The sequence below is a fragment of the Corapipo altera genome, unplaced genomic scaffold, assembly GCF_003945725.1.
Source record: "Corapipo altera isolate COAL_440 unplaced genomic scaffold, ASM394572v1 56, whole genome shotgun sequence".
NCBI classification, from domain to species: Eukaryota; Metazoa; Chordata; class Aves; order Passeriformes; family Pipridae; genus Corapipo; species Corapipo altera.
In genome coordinates, this window is record NW_020884896.1 from 11,421,885 (window position 1) to 11,446,197 (window position 24,313).

At 38.4% G+C, this 24,313-nt stretch overlaps 1 protein-coding gene across 2 annotated transcripts in view; it reads left to right on the forward strand.

Moving 5' to 3' along the window:
- Positions 1-19,452, forward strand: part of FAM160B1 (family with sequence similarity 160 member B1) — a 34,016-nt gene extending 14,564 nt beyond the window's left edge. For both annotated transcript variants that reach the window (XM_027647927.1, XM_027647928.1), the window contains 12 exons: positions 1,246-1,530; positions 2,372-2,568; positions 3,760-3,874; positions 3,980-4,056; positions 4,155-4,347; positions 5,572-5,741; positions 6,560-6,703; positions 8,416-8,506; positions 10,242-10,385; positions 13,983-14,123; positions 15,148-15,251; positions 15,342-19,452. In XM_027647927.1, the coding sequence (XP_027503728.1) occupies positions 1,246-1,530; positions 2,372-2,568; positions 3,760-3,874; positions 3,980-4,056; positions 4,155-4,347; positions 5,572-5,741; positions 6,560-6,703; positions 8,416-8,506; positions 10,242-10,385; positions 13,983-14,123; positions 15,148-15,251; positions 15,342-15,447 (1,767 nt within the window). In that variant the 3' untranslated portion in view covers positions 15,448-19,452. The remainder of the gene's footprint in view (positions 1-1,245; positions 1,531-2,371; positions 2,569-3,759; positions 3,875-3,979; positions 4,057-4,154; positions 4,348-5,571; positions 5,742-6,559; positions 6,704-8,415; positions 8,507-10,241; positions 10,386-13,982; positions 14,124-15,147; positions 15,252-15,341) is intronic.
- The last annotated feature ends 4,861 nt before the right edge of the window (positions 19,453-24,313 follow it).

Genomic DNA, 24,313 nt, shown 5'->3' on the forward strand with positions numbered 1-24,313 from the left:
CTTATGCTTTTACAGTGTCGAAAAAAAAATATACGTATGTTGAAGGACTGATTTTTCTACTGTAGTAAAAAATCGTACTTATTTTATAGCATGCAGTTTGCTGCTTTTACCACTGTTTGCCTCTCCAGGGAATTGGTTCTAGGAGTGTATCACAAAGCTCAGTGCAAATTCCCCACAATGAATGCACAGCGATCAAGCAAACGTTCACAGCAGTTCTGGTGTGCTGCCTGAGACTGTCATGTAGTCAGTCCCTGCTGGCTTGTATGTACTAAATGCATTAACCCCAAATGGTTAGTCTTTTAAATAATTAATGCTTGAGATATATTTGTAATAATTTTGGTGTTATCATAGAGAAGGGAAGCATTTGGATTAATAACTTCACTGTTATACTTGCTTGGAAAAAAATGCCTTGTGCTGCAGTCTAATTTATGATTCCAATAAAGTACTATTCACCTGCACATATGCCAGAAGAACACTGATTTTTTGCCTTGCTCTGAGTTTCTTCTTGATATCACAAAGCACAAATTTAAATATCTTTTTATGTGCTGGAGACAGATTTATGGGAAGACAGATGAGTTGCTTTTTTTCAGGCTAAGTAGAGATGCTGTGGAGCTTGCGAGAAGGTTCCCTGTGACCTGTTACAGTATCCAGTGCCCAATGCTAACTTCTAGTATCTTCTGTCCCTTCAATCTACTCAGCTTTTTTCTTCATGAGAAAACACAATTTGAGAGTACCCTGCTGTCATAAAAGGTGGTTTTTCCTCTTTCCTGTGGAAGATAAAATCTCAAGAAACTTAGAATTATTTTACTTGTGTGACTCCAACTGGAAACAGTGTTTCAGATGTTGGATGAATTTGAGGCCTTGGCCTAGAAAGGGATGTTTTATGGTATGTGCTAAGGTCTAAAGGTGCACCAATAAAGTAAATGAAAAACTTCTATGAAATTGTGGGCAATCAAGTGAGTATGTGCCTACAGTAGTGAACAGAACAAGTTGCCATCTCTTTGTAAATGACATATTCAGCCTTGAAGCAAAATGGTGCAGGGCTTAAGAGAACTTTCAGCAGATTTAAAAATGGCCTAGGTTTAAAAAACATGCACGCTCCCACAGCCCAGTAACCTTCTGCGTGGTTACTGTATCCAGCCTTGCCTACTTCAAATGCTGATGTAAAAAAAATTGCTTTTAGTAAATTTCTGCTTCAGGATGAACAGTGATTTCAACTGTGTAATTCCAAAAAATGCTTTGCAGAGTAAGTTAAAAGCAATGGCTTCCAAAGAATCAGCAAGTGTAATCACAGAAGACATGATAAAAGACCAAGACTCTGTGACAACAGACACGGGACAACCTGAAGAAATGCCCAGTGCAGCCGGAGTGGAGCACATGGAGGGGGAAGATGAGCTCCCACAACAGGCGGATGATCTCTCCTTCAGTCTGGATGAACTAAATGTCACATCATCACCCGAGTCCTCCACTGTTTGTCCAAATCAAGACTATAATTTAGTGAATTCTCTACTAAACCTCACTAAAAGTCCCGTGAGTTGTTTTTTTGGTTTTGGGGTTTTTTTCTGTTTAATGTAATAAAATGAAATAGTTGGATGCTGTGTGAAATGGAGAGAGAGAGTGAATACACAAATATACACAATGTATTTTAGCTATAAAAGCTAAAATGAGGGTTGTTTTGCAGGCAGCTTTTGTAAATTGACAATTTTTTTGGTCAATTCAGATTAAAAATATTATTTTAGAAAATTAAGACTAGATTTGCTGGTAATGTAAGTGGGGTGTTTAAAGAAATATATATAGGATGCTGTATGTTTCACAGACAAGCTACATAGGATAATCAGAAGGTTAAATATATCACGAGAGAATATTTTTAAACCTGCTTTTAATTGTTCTGACTTAACCAAACACATTCTCTTTGTGAGGGCACTGGGCTATCTCTAGAAGTTTGTTTCTTTAGAAAAACCTGCTGTATGTCTTACCCAGCTCCATCCTCAAATGCAGACCCTTTCAGAAAATGTAGAGGGTTGGGTAAGCCTGTAATTGGTACAGCAGTATTGGGAGCAGAAAACTGACTCTACCACTGCACTTCGTCATTGTTACATGATTAGTTTACAGGATATAATATCTTGATCTCAGGGTGACCTACAGCACTAGTTCTGTCAGCCTGAAGGTTGCAGTTGCATTCTTAGTATTTGACAGAGAATCAGGTGAGATTCTTTACATCCTAATTCCTTAATGACTGAAAAGTCAATAAAAATAAATGCATTCACTCACTGTGGGAAAATGGAGAGGTTTTATTTGGGAGATGTTTGCTTCTTGATTTCAAGTGAGCTTCATTCACCCTCTGATTAATTCTTCCATGCCCTTCTGCCAGGACGGCCGGATAGCAGTGAAGGCCTGTGAAGGCCTCATGCTTTTGGTGAGTTTGCCAGAACCAGCAGCTGCCAAGTGCCTGACCCAAAGCACTTGTTTATGTGAATTGTTGACAGACAGGCTGGCCACCCTCTACAAAGCCCTGCCTCAGTCACTGGATCCCTTAGACATTGAAACAGTGGAGGCAATTAACTGGGGGTAAGAATTTTATTTTTGTATTTAATACCCAAAGTGACTTTACATCCCTCCCTGAAACTAATTTTATAGGTAGATAAGGTATATAAAATATCCACCACCCCCCCCCATGCTAAAGCCTCAAGGGCAGAGCTGACCCACAGCTGCAGCACAGTAGTACACTTGGTTGTCCAGTGTACACCTGATTTCTGACATGGGGCCAGGTTTGCCTGCTGATCCTCTGCAGACATTCCTCAGGGGGCAAAGTTTTCCACCGAGTTATGTTAGCAGTTTGTAGTGGTGTCACTGGAGTATCAGGTATGGATTATGTTTTCGTGCAGATGTCCAGGATTTAGGAAACACAAACTTTTCACTGTACACAGCAGGCACTGTCAGCTGCTGCGGGGGGCAGGAAGAGTGCATTTGATAACAGCCTGCTGTTGCAAAGTTTTTGCAGCGAAAAAGAAGAAGGAAAGAGATATTGCATGATTCATCAGCATGAAGCAGAAGATACATGCCTGTCATCCTAACTGCTTGCATGTTAGATTCCCCAAACATTTCTCTTCCCCATTCACCTTAATATGAATTACTCATGACCTGTTAGTACTGAGACAAATAGTAGGTATTTGCAAAATGTCTACCAAAATTTATGGTGGTTGGAGTTTGAAATTAGAAGGGGAAAAACCACAACTTTGAATTGTGGGATAAATAACTATTGGAGTGCTTTACCAAATAAAATGGTGTATATGTTATTCTTAGAGCACTTAAATTGAAATAACATGCTTTTTTTTGAAAGATACAATCTAGTTTCAGGTATACACTGCGTGGTTTTGCTGGACTTGAGGTTGCTTACTGAGGTTGCTTACTGAGTAGAGAAGAACATTTTATGGTTCTGTGACTACAGGAGTAATTGATTCAGTTTCTGTGGTCTGTGTTTCCTGGGAGACCAGACTTGGTGATCAGTTTTCTCTTCTGACTGCAGAAATACTTAACCAGAGTTCTTCTACTGTACATACTGTGCATCCTTCAGGATGTCTCTGAACACCTGTGTAATGATGGCACTGCCAGATTAGTACAGATTGGCAGAAAAGCCTTTTTAATGTTCCCTTCACTACAAGTTGGTCACTGATTATTCTGTTAGGTTCAATAAGAATGAAGTCCAAGATTCTTCACTTACTTGTAGACTAAATAATTATTTTTCTCTGTGTTCTCTAGTTTGGATTCCTATAGCCACAAAGAAGATGCATCTGCTTTTCCAGGGAAAAGAGCGTTGATTTCATTTCTTTCTTGGTTTGACTACTGTGATCAGCTCATCAAAGAAGCACAAAAGGTTTGAACTATGTTCAAATGATACAAATATATTCAGCAAATAAGTAGTTCCAGTTGTTTCTTAGCTTTTGAGTTTGAGACACACCATTTTGTACTTCTGTTTCAGATGACTGCTGTTGCTATGGCAAAAGCTGTGCGGGAACGATTTTTCATTGATGTTATGGAACCTCAGCTGATGCAAACGTGAGTAGCATCCTACGAGACACAGAACAGAATCTGAATCAAGCTGATTTTTTTCAGCTGAAATCCATTACGTGTCTGATATGAAATACTTTGTTCAGTTCAGAGATCGGAATCCTCACATCAACTGCACTGTTGCACCGCATTGTTCGTCAGGTCACTTCAGATGTCCTGCTGCAGGAACTTGTGTATTTTATACTTGGAGAACACAGAGACCCGGAAACCTTGGCAGACATCAACAGGCATCCATTAAGACACAGGTTAATCGAGCACTGTGATCATATTTCTGACGAGGTGAGAAGTGATACACAGTAATGTCTGCTGGCCAGTCCTGGCTTGTGGAGAGTCTGTAAAGACACCATTGTGAGGACTTTTCATATTGGTGTCAACTAACTTTTTTTCCCAAGAAAAAGAGTTCTGACTGCCAGCCTCACAAATTCCCTTTAGAAAATGAAAGTCAAGCTGTTTTCTCCACCTAGTGTATTGTAACCTTTACTAAAGATTCTTTTCTAAATTTACTTGCCCACTGTGCATATCTAGTTAGATTTGCTCACCTGTAAGACAGGGCAAACTCACCGTCTGTAATTGCATTTTAACTTGTGCTTTGTTAAATGTTGTGTCACTGTTATTTTCCATGGTGTGTCAATTCTGTGTTGTTATCATATAAAATATAGATTTGGGTTTTAGATGAAGTGTGATCAGAGAATATACACAATACCAATTAAATGATATAATAACTTCAAACTCTTTACACGCTATAAACATTGTTAAAATAATTTACTTCAGTAAAATCCCTCCTCAGGAGCTACTTGTTTCATTTTCTCCATGAAACAACCTCCACTCTGTTTTTTCAAATAAAAACCAAGCTTGCCTGAAATACAGACCTATGCCTTCCCATATCAATTTTTCAGTATGCCTTCCTGCTCACCCTGTCAGAATGAGTTATCTGTATAAATTAGTTGATCTTGGCAAAGCTAAGCACTCTAAAGCTGTCTTTTAAAATTATCTCTGTATTGCTTAAAGTCAGTCTGCTTTTAAAAGCCTACATCTCCATGTAAAAATCATAGCCTATAGTTCTAGTCACAATATCCCAGTATTACTTTGTTTTATTCTGGGTATTTGTTACTAACTTTAAGTCCTGTTACTAACTTCTGTGTCTCATTTACACAATGATAACCATCTTCAAGCATGGATTTGACTGTAGTATGGAAAGCTAAATTGTGAGTTCTCTGTATGTTCTTTGTATTATGTATATGTTATTTTGACAGATTTCAGAACAGTTTTTGTTTTACAGAAAAAAAATACATTCCCATATTGATTTTCAGATGTGTGTGAACTCTTCATCCATGTTTATACCACAGTCAGGGTCACAATTGCCTGATTTTCTGTATGATTTTTGCTTCCTTCTGTAATGTCAATAAGTAATTGCAATGTTCTAGGATGTACAAACCAGATATAAGATCAAAAACATAGGGCAGCAGTGCATCAGTTTATTGAAGTCAACTTTTTATGTTGCAGATCAGCATAATGACTTTACGAATGTTTGAGCACCTATTGCAAAAACCCAATGAGCACATTCTTTATAATTTGGTTCTGAGAAATTTGGAAGAAAGAAACTATATGGAATACAAGCCCCTCTGTCAAGAAGATAAAGATGTGGTAGAGAATGGACAGATTGCTGGAGCAGTGTAAGTTTCATTGTTAAGGGAAGTTTTCACAACAGCTAACTTGGATCCTTATTTTTAGAACAAAACGGGGTTTTTTTCAGTAATTGAAAGAAAAGTGAGCCTGGATAGCACTTGAGTGCTCTTGTGTATTAATCCATATCTGTAAAGTGATGCAGAAATTCTTACATCAGCAACTTATGTAAATTCTTAGAACAGGAATAGAAAAACTAAAATTGCCACAAGCCTTTGTGCAGAGCAATAGGCACTCAAAGGTCTTTGTGTATCAATTTATTTATGCATCTACCCAGGTTAAGTCTATGCATATTTGTATTGTAATCAGTGAGATTATTCTTGAAGTCAGCCACTTAGGTGCCTTGTTTATATTTATGTTCTTGAATCATTTCTTGATGGAACAACTTTTCTAGGACCCTACATAAAATCCTTTTAAATATCCTGTGTAACTCTTCTAACTAATTTTTTTACCAGTGGAAGGGTAAGGACTTGCCACACCAGCTGTTTTAGTCATCTAAAATAATTGAAATATTTCCTGAGTATAACTCTCTCTCATGTGAAAACTGTGGCTACAGAGTTTAAGTGACTTAATGCAGTGATTTTGTATGAGTCAAAAATGTCTCCTCTGTTGTTCAGAATGTTGGGTATTATACAGGTTGGTGTTTCTGTGTATTAACTAGGTAATAAGAGGGATATGGTAGTGTTCTGGAAAACATCCTAGTTGTTCAGAGAAGAAAAACACAGAGCGTGCCTTGTGACACAGAGATATTCCTGCCTTCCATAATGTTCTGTCAATGATTATGTTTTTGTCTGATATAATCTCACAGAGACCTGGAGGAAGATCCATTATTTACTGATCTGTCTCCAGATAACACATTGTCAGCACAGGAGTGGCTCAGTGCTTCTCCACCTGTCAGTCCAGAACATCCAAAAAATGATGGGAAGACTGAAGTTCATAAAATTGTAAATAGGTAAGTTGAAACAAACACTTAAAGAAATGTCTGAATGTGTGGGTGTCTGCACACACTGTGCAAATTAAATGTACTCTGTAATGGATGTTATTCTGTGCCAGCTGGGAAAATGACTCTGCAGAAGGAAATTATGTGGCATTTTATCAGAAAACTACTTCTGAAAGATTAGAGCTTGCATAAGTAAAAATAATTCAACATAAATGAGAAAAATCGAAGAACTTTGCAGCTAATGGTCTAGTTGAATAGCTGGAATTCACTGTGAAAGCCTCGTTGATTATAAAACTTGCTTTTCACAGAAATAATTGCTGTTCCAGGACTTCACCTTCCTGGACAAGCATGGAGAGTCTTGCCATAAACGTTTTAGGGAAAAAACCCACAACTCAAAACTTCCTAAAGTTCCTTAAACACATACATAAAAGTAAATAATTGCCATGCTGGAGATAACCTTCTGTTCCCTGAAAATTAGGGGGCACCTCTGTCACCTGTAACACACCTCAGTGCCTGTCAGTCGTACTGCAAACTGGATATCACAAGGAGGGCAAGCTCTGCTCTAAGCAACTTAGGGATGGTAATTCTCTTAGGAACTAATATTAGGACAAAGGCTGTTTGCTCTGTTAATACATGGTAGCAAGGCAGCACTGGTGTATCAGAGCTGACCTATCTGCTTACCCAGAAATAATCAGAGGTGTTGGCCAAAGGAAACAAACAGCCCGGGGACAGTCAGGACACAAAGACATTGTCACTTCTTGCCCTCTTTCCCCCAGTATTGCTATATATAGTTTATGGTGGACATGGTTTGGAGCAAAGACACAAAGAATATTCTCCTAAATTCATCTCGTGTAATCTCCATCAGTGAATACAATTTTTTTCAGGATTTGCAGTGTTTTGCAAATTTATATTTTTTTGGATAAGATGTACATGTGAAAAGTCAGCTACTACATATTTCTGCATAAAAATCTTCCAGGAGCATCCAGGAGTTCTTGGGGTGTGGAGAAAGCTGAAATTTGGAATCAGGGTCCAAAGACTGAGGGGTTTTTTGTTTTCCAGAAATTTCAGTGATTCTAATTTTTATTCTTTTTTTCAAGACAGTTACTAATATGATTCAAAATTTAATGATGCATTTTAGGTCAGATATTGGTGAAGTAATAAGGACATAGAGTATTTACACTACATATCTGGTAAAGGCAATTCAGTTATATTTGTAACTGGGGCATTTATATGCAAATACTCCTGTATGTCTTAGATGTTAATTTTTTACCAAAGGAAACTATGGTAAATAAAGCTACCTATGAAGTAGGTTTAGAAAAATTTTACCTGTAATTCTTGTTCTCTTTTGGCTTGTTTATTCCCAAGTATATTTTTTTTTACTTCTAGTAAGATGGAGTCTGGCCTTTAGCAAATACTTGACTGGTTATGAATATTCCTTTTCATCTCCATTCTATCTGCTGATTCTGAGAAAATGCTTCCACTGAGGATTTTACCTCCAGTGTTAGATACAAAAGTTCTGAAGTGTATATCTTGTTATTACAAACAGTAGTTGGAATAGACATGCTTCAGTAGATTTTATAGTCTCTGTTCCTAACATAGAGTTATGGTAGAGTCTGTGGATTAATTGGCCAGACAATTCAGCATTGTGTACACTGGTACAGATGATGAAAAGGTATTGATCAATGGAATATAGATACTCATTAATGTACTTTTTTTCTCTTTAGTTTTCTCTGTCTTGTACCTGATGAAGCAAAGTCATCATACCACGTGGAGGGTACAGGTTATGATACTTACCTCAGAGATGCCCACAGACAAGTAAGTCAGTGAAGTCTTCCTTGGTCCTTGAAATTTGAAATGCTTATGAGAATATACAAATGGTTCTCTAAATAGTCCTAATAAATGCATCTTTTGGTAATGAAAGATGGGAAAATTCAATTTTCATTTTCTAATGAAAACTTACGTTTGGAGATCTTTTGATGATGAATTCACCTTGTATAGCTCTAGGGGGAATAAGGAATGACATTAAATGCATTAATATTCATATAACAAATACAGTGAGAGAAAATCTGAACCTTGGATAGATTCTTAATTTGCTTTTGCATTTATCTGCATTCTCTTGGAGAATTGCCTGCCAAGCTGTTTGAAAGAACTAAAGAGAAATTAAAATGCTGCATAGGAGTTATGCAATCTGGGACTTTGAAAATAAAAACTCATCACGGGAAATGCGCAGCCTAAGGCATTCAGGTTGGAAGTTGGGAGGTTGGGGAGCTAGGGAAAGCTTTATGATATACTGCTTTGAAATAAATGCAAGTTTTGTTTTTACAAATATAATATAAAGTTTCCTTGGTCAGAGGACAATGCCTGTTTTCAGCTTTCATACTGAAGTCCTGTGAATCTTATAAAGTAGAAAAATTTATGCAAAGGAGCAGAGTAATTGAGAGCTATATTTGATAGGTAATTCAAAGATTCCATAACCTTGGAATTATGTTATCAGCAGTTTAAGATGGGAAGCTTGGATTTCTGTATTTATTATATTGTTTTATCTCCTGAAGTAGTCTCTCCTGAAAAGAAAGGGAATAGAAAATAGAGAATAAGGAAACAAGGGTTGATGTAAAATTCCCCTATCTTCTATTCTTGGATGCCAGAAACCACTTATCATCTTTGTCTTTCTTTCATGCCTTGGGAAAAAGAGTATTCTGGGAGTTATTAGAGAGCAGAATTGGTTTCTGTCACTTCCTGACAATGATATGGCTACTGTTAAAATATTTCCCCCCTAAGAATAGCCCTCCCTATTGCTGTTATTACATCCAAATAGCTGTTCTGCCTCCATATTTCTATTCCTGGAAGGCTGCACAGGTAGGTAAGATACATGCAGTGCAGAATTTCTGAGTCTGTTTTCTCTCTCTTTTGCTTCTGTTTATTCCTGTGTTCCTTATTTTTTCTGCGATAAGTTGTGCTCCTTTCAAGGTATAATTCCTTGAAAGTGAGACATCAGGCAGCCCAGAGCAAATGAGGGACAGAGGTTGAGAAAGACTGTTAGGATTGATAGGAAACAAAAAGAGGCAAGAGGAAACCCTGGAATTCTTTTCATTTGTGTGAAAATATATATATATATATATTTGCATATACACAGGCCTTTCCTGTCCTGGGAATTAGGGAGCAAGACAGTTCGAATAGCAAGACAAGCTACACATCCTATAGTGGAAATGTGGTAATGTATTGACAGGAAGAATGTGTAAGAATGCAATTCCTGCTTTAGAAGAACCCTGACCAGGATGTGTATTGTTGGCTTTGCTTTGTGCTTTGGCCCCAGCTGCTTTTTGGGAGCTCTGTTCTCCACTGGTTGTTTCTCAAGCCACCCTAGTAGCAGGAATGTCAAGAAGAAAATGAGGTGCCTGCTGATAGTGTTTACTTTACAAGGACTGTTCTTTTTGAGCCTAGAGTTTTCATTTAGCTACAGATTATAATTTTAAGGTGTATGTACTATTCAAAAGAAATTAAATTGTTTCCATGGAGATTTAAGTCTGTTTTCCTAACTGCTTTTTCCTAGTTCCGGGATTATTGTGTCATTTGCTTACGGTGGGAGTGGCCTGGATCTCCCAGATCTTTGGAAAAGTGCAATTTAGAAGCGTCATTTTTTGAAGGACACTTCTTGAAAGTCCTGTTTGAAAGAATGGGAAGGATTCTTGATCAGGTAAGAAAAAACAGGTTAGGAATTCCATTTCTGATACTTTCATCACTGCTAAAGGGCTGATAAGGTCCCGTGGATTCCCATCAGTCAGTTTTCTATTATAGTTTCATATTACTGTGTAATGTCCCATGTCCTTGGTGCAGGTCCCTGTAGATTGCAGGATGCTGCAGTGATCAGTATTATCAGTTTAACAAAAGTAAGAACAAAAACTCTCTTATCTTTGTTAACCACCTTTTTGTGTACCGAATGTTTTATTGACTAGAAATATCATTTAAACTGAGTAAGGAAAGTATATCCTTAAGATAAAAGATGAAGATAAGATAGTCTCTTAAGAATTCCTAAGATAGTATGTTAGGAATCCTTCAGTCTTAGCGTTTTTCTGTTCTGTTTTCATTTTACGGTGTTTGTTGTAAAATGGTTCTGTTTTCATTTTACACCATTTACACTTAAAAAGCATGTACATATTCCAGTAAATAAAATATGGTACATCATCTTTCTGCCATATTTCGGTGAACTTCAATCTGAAGTCTTGTTCAAGAAGCAGTTTATGTCACTGTGTAAGGTGAAAAGAACTTACTGCATCACTGTTAATACTTTCCCCATTTTTTCAGTTTTTAAAAAACTTTCCAGTGCAAGTTTCTATACGGTATTCTTTTCTACCTGTAATGTGAAGTACATTTTTTCCAGTTTGATTATCTTCAAATAATAAAAATATATCTGCTAAAGGCAAACAAATGAGGTAAAACCTGACAGGCTCCTTGTTCTGAAAAGGTGGTGTGATATGTCAGATCCAGATTAGTACAAAAGAATTAAAAGAAAGTGACTTTTTCTGATGCCCGTTTGTTTCTGTGTTCAGCCAGTTTGCAGAACCTCAGCTTTCTGGAGAGAAAGTGAGGGGTCAGGGAGGTGAGGAGTTTCTCTTTGTGGAAACTTAGTGTTTCTTTGCCTTCTCTAAACTCTGGGCTTATGTTCCTCAAGTCAATATTACTGCTCTAGACCAAGAAGATAATTTTTCTTTCCAGTGAAAATGAGCCCTGAAAATCTTGATTACCTTCCCTGTAAATACCAGCTGGAGTGGCTACAAATGTGGTTGTACAAGTTTCAGAAGCTTGTACAATTCTTTCCTGTTTTACATATGGAGCTATCTACAGAATAAACAATTAGCTGTGGTAGGGCCAGATTTCCTGGTCATAAGCAGACGAGAGCCATTTGAACCTATAAATGCACAGGGAACATGTCAGGAAGCCAGTAGCAGCCTTTAGGTCAGCTCTGTGAGTGTTCAGGGGAACACTCTGATGTGATTATGATACCAGAAAACTTTGCAGAGGTGGCAGGTACCACACATAGTTTCTGGCAGAAGATAGCTGAGGCACAACAAGTGAAGTAAATTGTTTCAAGTACCTGGTCTACTAGACACTACCTTCTTCCTCCTGATAATACTATAAATTTCTATGGAACTGACTGTTTGCTAAAAATTTTTTTTAACCTTCCTGAACTTCAGATTTTGCTGCATTTCATCTTTTCAGTTAGGAAAACAGGGAAAGTTTTTAGGATGTTATCTGAAATGGGGCCGTCTTAGTCTGCTGACATATGGACAGAAATAAAAGCTCTGTGTGAAGAAGCAGCTTTCCTTAATGCTCTCAATTAGTTCAAATCACAACAGCAATCTGTCTGAACAATGCAGCACGTGTTACTACTTTGTTTCCTTCTCTTCTTGTGAACATCAGATAATGCTCATTGCTTCAAAGCTTCCTAATGAATTGGCTGATTCAGGCAGCTCTAAAGACCTTCTACAGATCAGCTAGGTAGGCTGTGAATGGATTTATGGAAGGAATTTGTGTCTCTGCAGAGTAGCTCTGCCATAATAACTCAAAGTGTAGTGATCTCTTCTACCTATAACATCTCTGGTCCAGGGTCTTAAAGCTTCATTTGTTAGGAGATTGAGATGAATTTATTGCTGGAGTATCACGTAGCAAAATAACTGTCACTGACCAAAAGAAATATGTGCTTTCACTTCAGAAGATCTGTAAGGCAGCTTTGCTATGCAACAGTGTGTGGTAACAAATTCAAGAATAAGGTACCTAAATATTAGTTAGGTATCCATGTCTAGTCAGTGGAAATTTTGTGAAAACAGCCCTGGTAGTCTCTGGAGCTCTTATGCTGAAAAGCAGGTCTCTTTTAGTGCAAAGTGGATCACCATCTCAGCTTCTGCAGCTGTGTGGACTGAAAGCTGCTCTCAGGTGCCTGAACTGAGGTATCTGTTGCCCAAGATATTCCTACAAGCTTGTGGTTACAACAGAGATCTTGCAGGATTCACCACCTGTGGAACCATCAAGAGACCAGCAGATACTCTGGAGCATCTAAGATGGCAGGAGATGTTTGTGTGTTGTCAAGTGTACCAAGTGTCAGATCTCTGCTGAGTAGGCTAATGCAAGCTTAGACATGTAGACGTAGCTAATGTCTTAATAGCTGACTGTCTTAGTCTGAGGGTGAATTCTTCCAAATCTGAAAGAGGCAAGAATCTGTTCTCTGATTGTTCAGTGGGATGTTAACTTGAGAGCATAGAGATGATAATTGGAGGTCATTAAATCATCCTATTCTAGATGTGATTATGTCATTGAGGATGTTACTACCAATATGCAGATATAGAGATGGAATGAGGGCCCTGTAATCCACTTCAATCGACAAGGTTGATCGACAGAGGTGTGTGTACCAAAGGAATGTTTGTCCATCTCTTGTCAATGTAGTCTGTTCTACCATTGAATAGATAGAAGGAAACTCCATTAGTTTGCAAATTTGGGGCTGCATTAAAGTGTCAGCTTGTTTTCACTGTGATGAGAAAATCAAAGATGGGAAAAAAGTATTTGGAATATTTAGAAACTGTGGTGAAAATACTTGCTTTTATGGAAACGAGTTTCTTACTAGGATGGTAAAATCCTTTATACTAGGCCCTAATTTTTTCCTAGAAAATTAGGCACTATTTTTTTTCTTATGACTTATGAGCATCTTCCAGCATCTGACAGTGTTGCATCTCCCATTTGGTTGATTTGCAGAAAGGAGGTAGAGAAACAGCTCAGAATTTCATGCTGCTTTCCCAGCCCAGGACTGTCTCATCTCCCATAGCATGCTGCCACAAGATGATCAGGCCCTCTGCAATGCTTCTTACCCAGAAAAAATGAAGTAGAAGAGAAATAACATGTTAGCCCTAAACATGGATTTGTCTCTGCCAATTTCCTTAGCTCATATGCTTCACAGTTTCCCATCGGAAGCAAGCAGATGTTTAATCTAAGCTGATTCCATGCTATTTGTTTAGCTGAAGAAATGTTTTATGGGAAGAGGACTTACCCTACAATAAACAAGTGTGCAAAAGCTTGAAGTGGTTGTAGCAGTTATACGAATAATAATATCTAATACTCGTTTGTCATATTCACATCACTGCTGTTGTGAAAAGCAGAGATTGGGCCTGTCTTCTAATCTAACTTTTTATCTTTCTTTATTCACAACCCTGTATATAAGGTTCTGGTAGTTAAATAAACACAAGCTGGATGAAGAGAAGCCAGCGTGAAAATAACTGAGCACTGTGTTTTCTGTTTTTTGCAGCCCTATGATGTAAATTTACAAGTTACTTCAGTGTTGTCCAAACTGTCCCTGTTTCCCCATCCTCATATACATGAATACCTTTTGGATCCCTATGTAAACCTAGCCTCTGGCTGCAAGTCTCTCTTCTCTGTGATTGTCAGGGTGAGTAAACACACAGGTAATACATATGGCTGTACAGCAGAAATATATTTAATAACTTTGTAGTTAGTGGTAGTAGTTGCTGGGTAGTTGAAGTTGGCAAATGGTTTCTCTCTGAAAGCAGATACTTACAGTCTTGATTTGAGTCAAGATTTTGGATTTTCTACCAAAAGTACTGAAAATTTATTTCATGTCTTCAGAATTTTTTGTTGTTTAGTTTCATTGTGTAGATGCAAGATATCCCCTCTGGCAATGCTGGTGCTTTAAACTGGGCTAGGTCACATTGCTGTCACTTGCAGGCAAAGTCAGGTAGTGCCATGGGAACAGGCCAGGTTTGCACCTGGATGGGAAAGAGATGGTTTTGATACACACACAAGAACACTCCTTAATGCCCAGTGCCTGGCTGAGTGTCTCTGCTCAGGCTCCTTTTTTTTTCTGATTAAGGCTGTTCTTGATGATATAGTCCTGGATTTATCTAAAGTCGCCTTCTCCCCCTCTCTGATTGGATTTCTTCCTGCCAGACCTGCATCCTAGAGGTGCTGGCTGGGTGCCTGTCACACTGCAATCTTCCTAGGCAGAATCCCTCGCTTACCCCACGCACCAGCTGTTATTAAGCTGGTCAGCAGCTTGTTAATGCTGCTTGCCCAGTACTGACAGAGGGCTTGGCTCCCTTCTTCCCAGCAGCCCTCCCCGTTCCAAAATACAAATCTTCACTCTCTCCCCTTGTGCTTTCCCTAAACCCATAAATTTACTGGTCAATTGCCTGCGTCAACATTTACTAAGACAAATTAATCATCCACATAATTAAAACAAGTAATGCTGTTTGTGACAACAGCAAGTAAGGCGTTTGTATCTCTTTACTTCCTGCTCCTCTTTTGGGGCAGAGCAGCTACTCCACATGTTGTTCTGTGACCCTGTGAGGAGGCTGAAGTGGGTCTGTGTCCTGGGCACTGCAGCTGTCATTAACCTTGCTGCCAGGCACTCTTCACAGGTGGTAACTGGGTGTCTGTGGCATTGGGCTTTACAGGTCGTCGGGGACCTCATGGTAAGAATCCAACGCATCCCGGATTTCACTCCCAAACTTCTGCTGGTCAGAAAACGCCTACTGGGCTTGGAGCCCGAAGGGCCCATGTGAGTAAATAACGCTGCACGTTGTCCAAGACCCATGGCTGGTTTTGTGTGTGCCAGTCCTGACTCCCTGCAATTTTCTCTCTGTCCCAGCATTGACCACATGACGTTACTAGAGGGCGTGATTGTGCTGGAAGAGTTCTGCAAAGAGCTGGCAGCGATCGCCTTTGTGAAGTACCACACCTCAGCCACGCCGTGAGCAGCCCTGGGGGGTCAGGCTGCTCCCTTCAGCCACAGGTCCATTGACAACACCCAAAGAGAAGAGGTGGTGCCTCCTGGAAAAATGTAAGGGGACATTTGGCAGAACTGGAAAACAACTTCCTTTCACCAGATGTTCAGATTGCGAGAGAGGAGGATTCAAGTGGACCTCGAATATGAGTGAAGGCATTTTGGGAGAAACCAATACATAGCATTTCTAGCCACTGTGTGAAGAGCTGCAAAAGCTGCATGAAGAACCACAGACATCAGACCTTGGTTATTCTAATGATAGTGTTTAGAGAGTTTGGTCTTATGTTCTGGGGCTCACATGTACTTTGTGACCATATTAGTTTTAAAAAGCAAATTAATTTTATAACATTTTTATGTCTTAATTCTTCTTCTTTCTGTTGGAGATATGAAAGGAAATCATAGTTGCAATGTATGTTATTAAAAACGATGAGGTTCAAAAAATCTACCAATCCGTATACAGTAGGAGGGTGTTAATGAGGGGTCATTTTTGTTTTGGTGGATCTTAAAGACAACTCTGAGCTTGATTCCTCAATGGATTACTTCAAGAGATATATCAGTATAAAATCAATACTGATGAAATTAATCCTGATTTGGCATCACATCCATAACAAATATATCTGAAGTGTACATGTTTGTACCATGCTTGTCTCTGTCATTCCAAGCTATTGATCTCAGGTCATCTGCATAACTAGATTTGCTTTAGGTTTTTTCATGAGAACTGTAGATGTTTGACCCATGTCACCTTTACAGAGAGGTTAATTCTAGGTCATGAGTAGTTGTTGCTGAAACAGTATTTTTAATTTCTTTTAAATTGGTATATAGCCTGAATTACTTTAAGAATCTTCTGTGCCTTGAAAATTGGCAGCATTCTGTTATTTTTTGAGATGTTTCTGTTGCTTACCTAGCCATCACAGTGATGCCAACTCAGTTAAAACATTGATAACTTATACAGGACCAAAATTTGCACCTGCTTTTCATAATGCTGGGATGCAGGAATGCCTTTCAGTGAATCCTTTTCAGTATGAATGCCATCAGCCAGGGCAGCAACTGTGCTTTGCTTCTGTTGGTGGCAGCCTGCACTTGGCAGAGTTCTTACTGGGCACTGGCAGGTGTGGGGGGCTGTGCTTGAACCTTCCAGTCACACTGGATGTCTGGGTGAGAGACCTGTCCTGACCTCACACACGTGTGCAGGACCCCTCCTATGAACGTACAGTGTAGAGCTTCACTCCTTCTGTTTACATTGTGTTTCTTCATTTGTCTTTCCTTCTGCCCTGTTTGCACAGTTAAAGCCCATTTCAGGTCTCACTGCTCACATGCAATGATGGACTAATTTACTCAGTCACTGGTTTTTTTCTGGATTTACATGACTGTAGCAGAGAATCAGATTTTGCTCTGAATCCATGCCTTTGAGGTCTTGTTTTTTAATATTTATGGAGCCTGGATGTTGAGAGGCCTTTTAAGTCAGCAGGTTAATTAGAGCAGTGTCACAGTTAATGGGCTAAATTTATTGTTGTCAGAAGTGAAGAGGGTCCTGCTGTAAAAGCTTCCAGTACAGGTTCAGCTGGAGAAAGTAGCTTTGGAACTGGGGAAACATTTTGGCAGGTAAAACCTGTATGCAATGGCTTCCTGTACTGGGACACTTTTAAAAAGTATGGCATTTCTCTGGCAAACAAAAGGGTGTTTTACTTCCTCGTCTCTTTGCGTGAGGATTTTTTTTCTTATGAATTTAGCCCAAAATTGTTTTCATGTCCAAGTAGCACAGTAGGATACAGTTAATAAAATGACACTTTTTTCATTTTTGTTCTTTAGAAATATACCTTGAAAGCAGCAAATCATTTTTAGTGATCTGTATTGCTGTTGGTCTGCATTAGAAGCTTCATTGATACCTGACACATAGTTTAGAACACGTTGATGTCTTTGCGGAGAGATGTTTAATACATATATTTGTTATAAATAAGGTCCCAATTCAGCAAAACAGTTAAACATAAGCTTAATTTCAAGAATTTTGTCCTTAAATTGCAATTTTTTTACATAAACAAAATTAAGCTATTGAGCACAAATAGTGATGCTTTACTGAATTTGGGTCTTTTTTGATTTTGCTTGAGCTTAATTACTTTTTCCTCAAATTTTCTATTTTCTTTTTTTTTTTAAGTGTATGCTCCAGAGTACTTCTGATGTCCCAGTTTCAGTGGAAAATGGAAGCAGTAATGCTACTATAAATGAAAATGAGAGAAATGTTAAAACTTCCAAGAGCTTTGCAAGTAATATAAGAATTTATAAAGCCATTCAAGAGATGCCTGATCTCAAATGAAAGCATTAACATCAACCTCTTTTGTTGTCATTGCTGTTTTCACTGATACCTGAGCTCATTACACTGTAATGCCTCTGTGGCATTTTAATGCAAAACAGTTTGCCAAGCTGCAAACACAGTTCCTTAAGCTTGTCCATGAGAAAAATAAGTAGATAAAACTATAATCAGTCTGAAATTCAGGCTATAATTGTACAGTCTCCAGTGACATTGGTGATGTTCTTGCAAATCAAATGTTATTTAGTTGATAAATTTATAAGACATGGATCCATCCTGATAAAAGTGAAGCAATCCTTAAAGTTGCTTTAGCCTAAACTGTTCTTGTGAGTGCTGCCTCCAAACCCTTAATTACTATACCTGATGACAATGACCTTTATTTTTGTAAAAGTGATTTAATCTTCCATAAGAGATGGAACTCGTTTAATTATTTTTGTGGTGATATTTTTCATGCACTTTTTTTTTTAAAAAAAGGTTAGAAGTTAGTTGAGGTCCATGTTTTCACCTTTTCGATCTATGCATGTCATTGAGGTGCCCATTTTGTTTGTGTGTGTGTGTCTGTATGTGGTTATTTATTACCCAGAGAGGGCCACCTGAGAAAATATAAGGCCTGAAGAGTTCATGGCATATGCAGATCCTTCAGATGTCAGTGGGAAATGTGAGTGCTTACCCCTTAGAAAATAGGGCCACCAGTATTAGATTGGAATACTTGAGAAGTAATACTAGAATAATTTTTTATTTCAAAAGGCAGACCCCACCCACATTTTAATCCTGATGCACACTTGTGTAAATAGAAGCATTTTTTACTTTTTTTTTTTCATTTATAGTATGTATTTGATTTAGAGTCTGATTTAGAAAATTTTGTAATAAGCCATGTGCTAGCTCTGGTAGAACAAGTTTGTCCTTAGTTTCTCATATGACTGTAATATTCCTGGTATTCAGATCCTGTCTGTGTAATGTTCTTACTATATATTGTCTGTGCAATATAAAAGCTGTGACTTGATACACAGCTTGAGTCTGGCTGTATATCACCTATGTATATATATATATATACATATATATATAAAAGGACCAGAATCCCGAGCTTGCTTACACTATGATTAGTGTAAAGATTGCCACACTTGATTTTACAGGGCACAAGTAATCATGGAATGGCTTTGTAATGCATGGTAATTTCTACCATAACCTGCTCCATAATCTCACAGATGACAAACTCTTAGTGCTCTTTGTCTTGCTAAAAGAAATACTAACCCAAAGTGCTTGGTAAAATCAAAGGGTCCTGTAGTAGACCTGGGACTACATGGGATATCCATACCTGATATTGCATATCATACAGGGTTTTCAAAACATGTCCTTCATGCTTACTGTGCCCTGTAAAATAGTGTAACTATATAAAATATATACTCCTTGTTTTGCCTCCTGCCTTGTTTACATTAAACAGAGGATATTCAGTAAAAATTTTCTATTAAACTTTGTGTAGGTCACTTACTAACAGGGTTGCCAAGGTTTCACAGGTGTGGGATTTCCAGTGAGGAATTGTTGAAACAGCCACATTACCAGACATACAATATTAAGTTTTATGAAGGAGGTTGTGGTAAATTCAACTTTTTGTGCTAAAAAATGCATGGAGGATTAAAAGGGATATTCTCAAAATAAATTAATTTCAACGAAGCGACTACTTCTGTTATTACAGAACCCAGAATACTTCTTGTATGGATGACCTTGTGACAGAAAATGTTTTAGGATTTTACATCATGCCTTTGATCCTGAAGTCCTCATTTATTTTGAGTCTGTCACTGCAATGTCTTCTGGGATAAACCTGTACTATCCTGTGCAGGGCTTGGAGTGAATCAGCATGCTCTTGCCAATGAAAATTGGAAGCTGAGGGAAATGGCCAGGTTGGAGCCATCCTGAGCACAGATTAACATCTGCTCTTTCCTGAGAGCCCTGATATCTTTCCAGAAAGGCAGCAGCAGGTCAAGACCTTGGTTTTCTATTGCATTTGAGCGCAGAGTGCGTCAGTTACAACATTAGTTTATTGAATTGGGGACAAATGTCTGTCAGATATATGAATAAGCATAATTTCTTCCTTTGGGGCCTTCAAGGAAAGCTTTTATACATAGGGAGTTATAAATGTTTTCATATATTTTTAAATTGCATTTATTGTGGGGGGTTTTTTCCAGTTTTGGTGTCCTTCAAATTTTCATCAGCCTTTGAAAAATCTTGTCTCTCTGTAGGATCCCCTCTGAGGGCTACACTTGGATGTTAAGCTGTTTCTCCTTAGTATTTAACAGCTGCAAGTGCTCTTGCATCTTTACAAGAACAGTGCTACAGCAAGATGATGCACTTGACAGCTTTTTTTATAGCTCTCTGCATCTTTCCTCCATCCTCTTGGGTCTTGGAGATTGTCATCTACCCCAGATTGTTTATTTGCTGTGCCTGCATGAGGCATTTAGAGATTTAGGAACACTTTGCTTTCCCAATCAGTGAGGAAGTTGTAATAGATTTGAACATTTGGCATCTTCTTGTATTTTTCTCTCACTTTGATATCCTTGAAATGACTGAGTTATTGAAGTATGATAAGCTTATGGCACTTGCATTCTGATAGAAGATTTTGGGGCTCTACATCCTGTTGGAGAAAAAAATGAAAAACAAACCTAAGAGAGTGTCATCAGTGTGTGGTCTCTACTTCATATTCATTAACTTATTTTACAAATTCTCAGCTGAAGTTCTCAATATAGATACAAATAGCACAGGATCTACTGACTTTGTTAACCTTTAAATACTAACAGAACTGATGCTGTGAAAGCCTCAAGGATTTTGCTAGTTTGGTATGTGATCCAATTGGATTAAAGTGGATTAATGCTCAGTGAAGTGAATCTGTCACAACTTGTATGAGCCTTTTCAGCCTCAACCCATGTATTCCTGGTGCATCCTTTATCAGCCAGGGTTCCCTTTGAACACTGAGAAAAAGAACTGAAGAGCAATTTAGGAATCAAGTGAAGCATATGGTGGATTAAAGTTTTCAGGTGTCATAAGCTTCTTGGGAATGCAAAAGAAGAGAATGTGAAACATTACATTTTACACATTAGGACTGATTGCTGGCACTGCCTTTTGGAGTCACATCTGTGAGGATAAAAAGATGCATCTTGGAATGTGGTACCTCACTGGGCCACTTAAATTGCCCTTGCTAGGATGGTATATATATTCTGAACTATGTTTCATTAAACTGGTGGTGTAGAATAAATGCTGCTGATGGTATAGAATCTGCTAGAACAATGCTGTGGAATGATAACTTTGTAAGTACTTTGTAACTTTGACAAAGCAGATTCATCTTGCTGGCTTTGCCTCTCTCTCCACGGCATCATGTAAAACATGGTGGTAAAAAACATATTACATGCTGAAAAACAAGGAAATGTGAAGGGAAGAACCCCATTTCTCTAGGAGGAACATATTCTCCTAATCACCTTAATTTTCAAAAAGGTGAAACTCATATTCTAAAGTGAACAATTTTCTGAAATAACTTCTGAAACAAGGGTGGGTGTCCACAGGGAGCCGTAGATGGTGAGTGTAAACCTGCTTTAGTAATTTGCACTGAGGTTGGCAGAAACGAGACATTGGTGTTAGATATTTCAAGGTGTATAGTATCCTGTTTCCAGTCTTGAGAGATGAAGCAGACAAGAACATAAGTGTTTGTGCTGAGTAATACATATAACAAGAGACAGGAAGTTCTGCAGAAAACAGCAAAAGATATTAAACTGATTTTAGAGAGGTGCACAACAGAGGTAACTAAATTTAGCATAGTTAAATTATGGCTTAGGGTTAGAGGAACATTACTTCCCAATAAAAAGATCTGGAAGACTTAAGCACCAAGACTGAAAGAATTATGAAGCCTTAATTTATTGGAATGCAATTAAAAATGAAGTAATGTCACTGAGGAAAACTGATACTCATTATCAGTGAGAACTCCCCAACTGTGAATGCTGCTGAACCAGAAGAGGAAGGAGCCTGTACCCTTATGCTTTTAAAACTAGACTGGACAAAACATTGGATGTTTCCAGAGGGAACCAGCCTGTGTCATTGAGGAAATGAAGTAAATACACATTTACATCCTCAGAGTCCCAGCTAATGAATGGTTCCAGAATGACTTGGATTTGTTCTGCTGGGAAGAAGGGAGATGGACTGATCCACTTCTCCTGTGGAGCATCTCCTGTAAATGAAGGAAGTTGCTGCAATCTGAGAAAAGCAATTTTCAGCTTTCTAAAATGCAACTCCCTTACATAACAACCTCTCAGCAGAAGCAGCACCCATTACACCCAGTGGGCAGCACGGCTTGATTAGCAGGGCCAGGATCCGTCCCTCCCCCCCCTCTCCCGCCCGTGCTGAGCTCCTTGGAGAGGAGAAACAAATTACCTGTTCTCTGAATCGTCATTATCCTTTACTTGAGGAACCCACTTCTGCTTCCCTCATCTCCACATCCACAGGAAGCACCTGTCAAGTTCATATTTCTTAATTTGGGTCATGAATTTTTATTTCCTAAGGCTTTCAGAGACTCCCGTTTTCGCTGTTAGCAGGCTGTCCATCAACACTGCACATTTACAGACAATTTTCCTTTCAGTTTCCTGGAAGGGGAAAAAAATCCTTGTATTGTTTATCCTGGCTTTTAGACTCACGTTCTCCTGTCTTGTTAATTCCATCCTTTCAAATCCCTGAAAATGTTTTTTTGTCTTGTCCTTCACCTGAGGGATTCAGCAGTCAGCAGTTTTTGCAGCTCGGCATATACAGACAACAGAGAGAAAATCAGAGCTGCTTCTGCCCACCCAGGTCCAACTGCAGTATCTACAGGGGAAATCCCATCTGCATAGCAAACTTGGTGGGCTGGTCAGAAGGAAAACCTGAACACACTGAAATCTATGGAAATTTTGCTGTCAGTTGAAATGCATAGTCTCTACTCTCTGCTTCCCAAACTCAGTATGTCTGCTAATATATTTTTTTAGAAGGAAAAACAGGAATGAAAAGAAAAAAGTGGATTACTGAAGAAAACTGGATAGCTTGGTCATGTTTAAAAGAAAGACACCTGAGCAGATGTCTTCTGCTGATTTAAAGAGCATGTCAGCACAACTACTGACCCAGCAACAGTTTCAAGCTTGCCAACAGCCGTGTCTGATACCAGCTCATCACAGGGACAGAGGACGTGGCTTGGCTCAGGCATGTGTGGGACAACTGTTGGCTTGGACCAAAGGAAATGCAACAGTTTGTAACCCTCAGAGGGGATTTTACAGCATTACCACACAAGTAAATTATTAACGAATGAGAGGAGAAGCTTATTTCATATATATTTATATATGTCGTGTATGTCATATATGTGAAATATATATTTCATATCTTTTATATTCCTGATTGCTCAGAAGTTTGTTATTTTTGGTGCTGTTTCTTTGTTCAAATAATCAAACACAAAAGAACTAAAGAACCAAAGCCTGAAGTGTTTGGGATCAAAATGTAGTCACCTGAATGTCATGGCCTTGCTTACGCTGGCAAAAAATTGTCAGGATCATATAAGATACATATTTAAGCCAGTGGTAACTGAAGTATTACCCTCTCAGAGGATACACCAGAAGGCTGCTTCTCTGTTGGTAAATAAGACCTTGCATTAACAGCTTAGAATTCTGCTGTTCCCTGATTTTTTGCTGAAATTTGGGAGAAGTAATAGTAATACTGCCTAAATCATGCATCAGTATTGTGCAAGGACTTTCATGCTATATATATCAAATGTCTGCTTCTCTGGGTCTCAGCTCGGATCATTAAATAAGGAGTTGGTTTATTATAAGCCAACAAATCAAAATAAATCTTGATGTTTCCAGGATGGCAAATATGCTTATCAGGCCTTATTTTTACATTCTAAAAGATCAAGAGTGAGCACAAACCCTTTTTCCCCTCTTTTATAATTAATTCCAAATGTCAGTTGGATCTACTAATATAATTCTAATTGCCAAAATTCTAAAATAGTGTTGCCTTTTTGTTTCTAAATATCAACCAAATGGAATAATGAAAAAATAGATGCCTTAATATGATTAAATATGATCTGATCAACCAGTGGGACAGGCCCACAGCTTCCAAACCTCTCTCTAGTTTATGTCTCAAGTGAGATGCTGACAAGGAGTGTTTTGGCTGGTTTTGTCTAAGAGGGGAAAGGTGCAACATGAAAAGTTTCTACCTTTTACTTCTGGGGTAGAAAGTAGAAGTACATTATGATGTGTACTTTTGGATTATGGCATATAAACTTATCCTGGAAACCATTATTTGTTTATTTTATTTTATTTCAGAAAGAAGCAAAGGTGTGGGAACTGTAAATAATGCTATGCTAGTAATTCCAGCCAGCATATGCAGCAGTTGTTGCCATTTCAAGGCAAATACTAGTTTTCACCCCTGATCACTATGTCTTGTTCTGCCAATTGTTTAGTTATTTTTAAGCAGTTTGCTTGCTCACCACGCACTGAGGTGATGCTGAGTAATCTGAGCAGTTTTGTTGGGT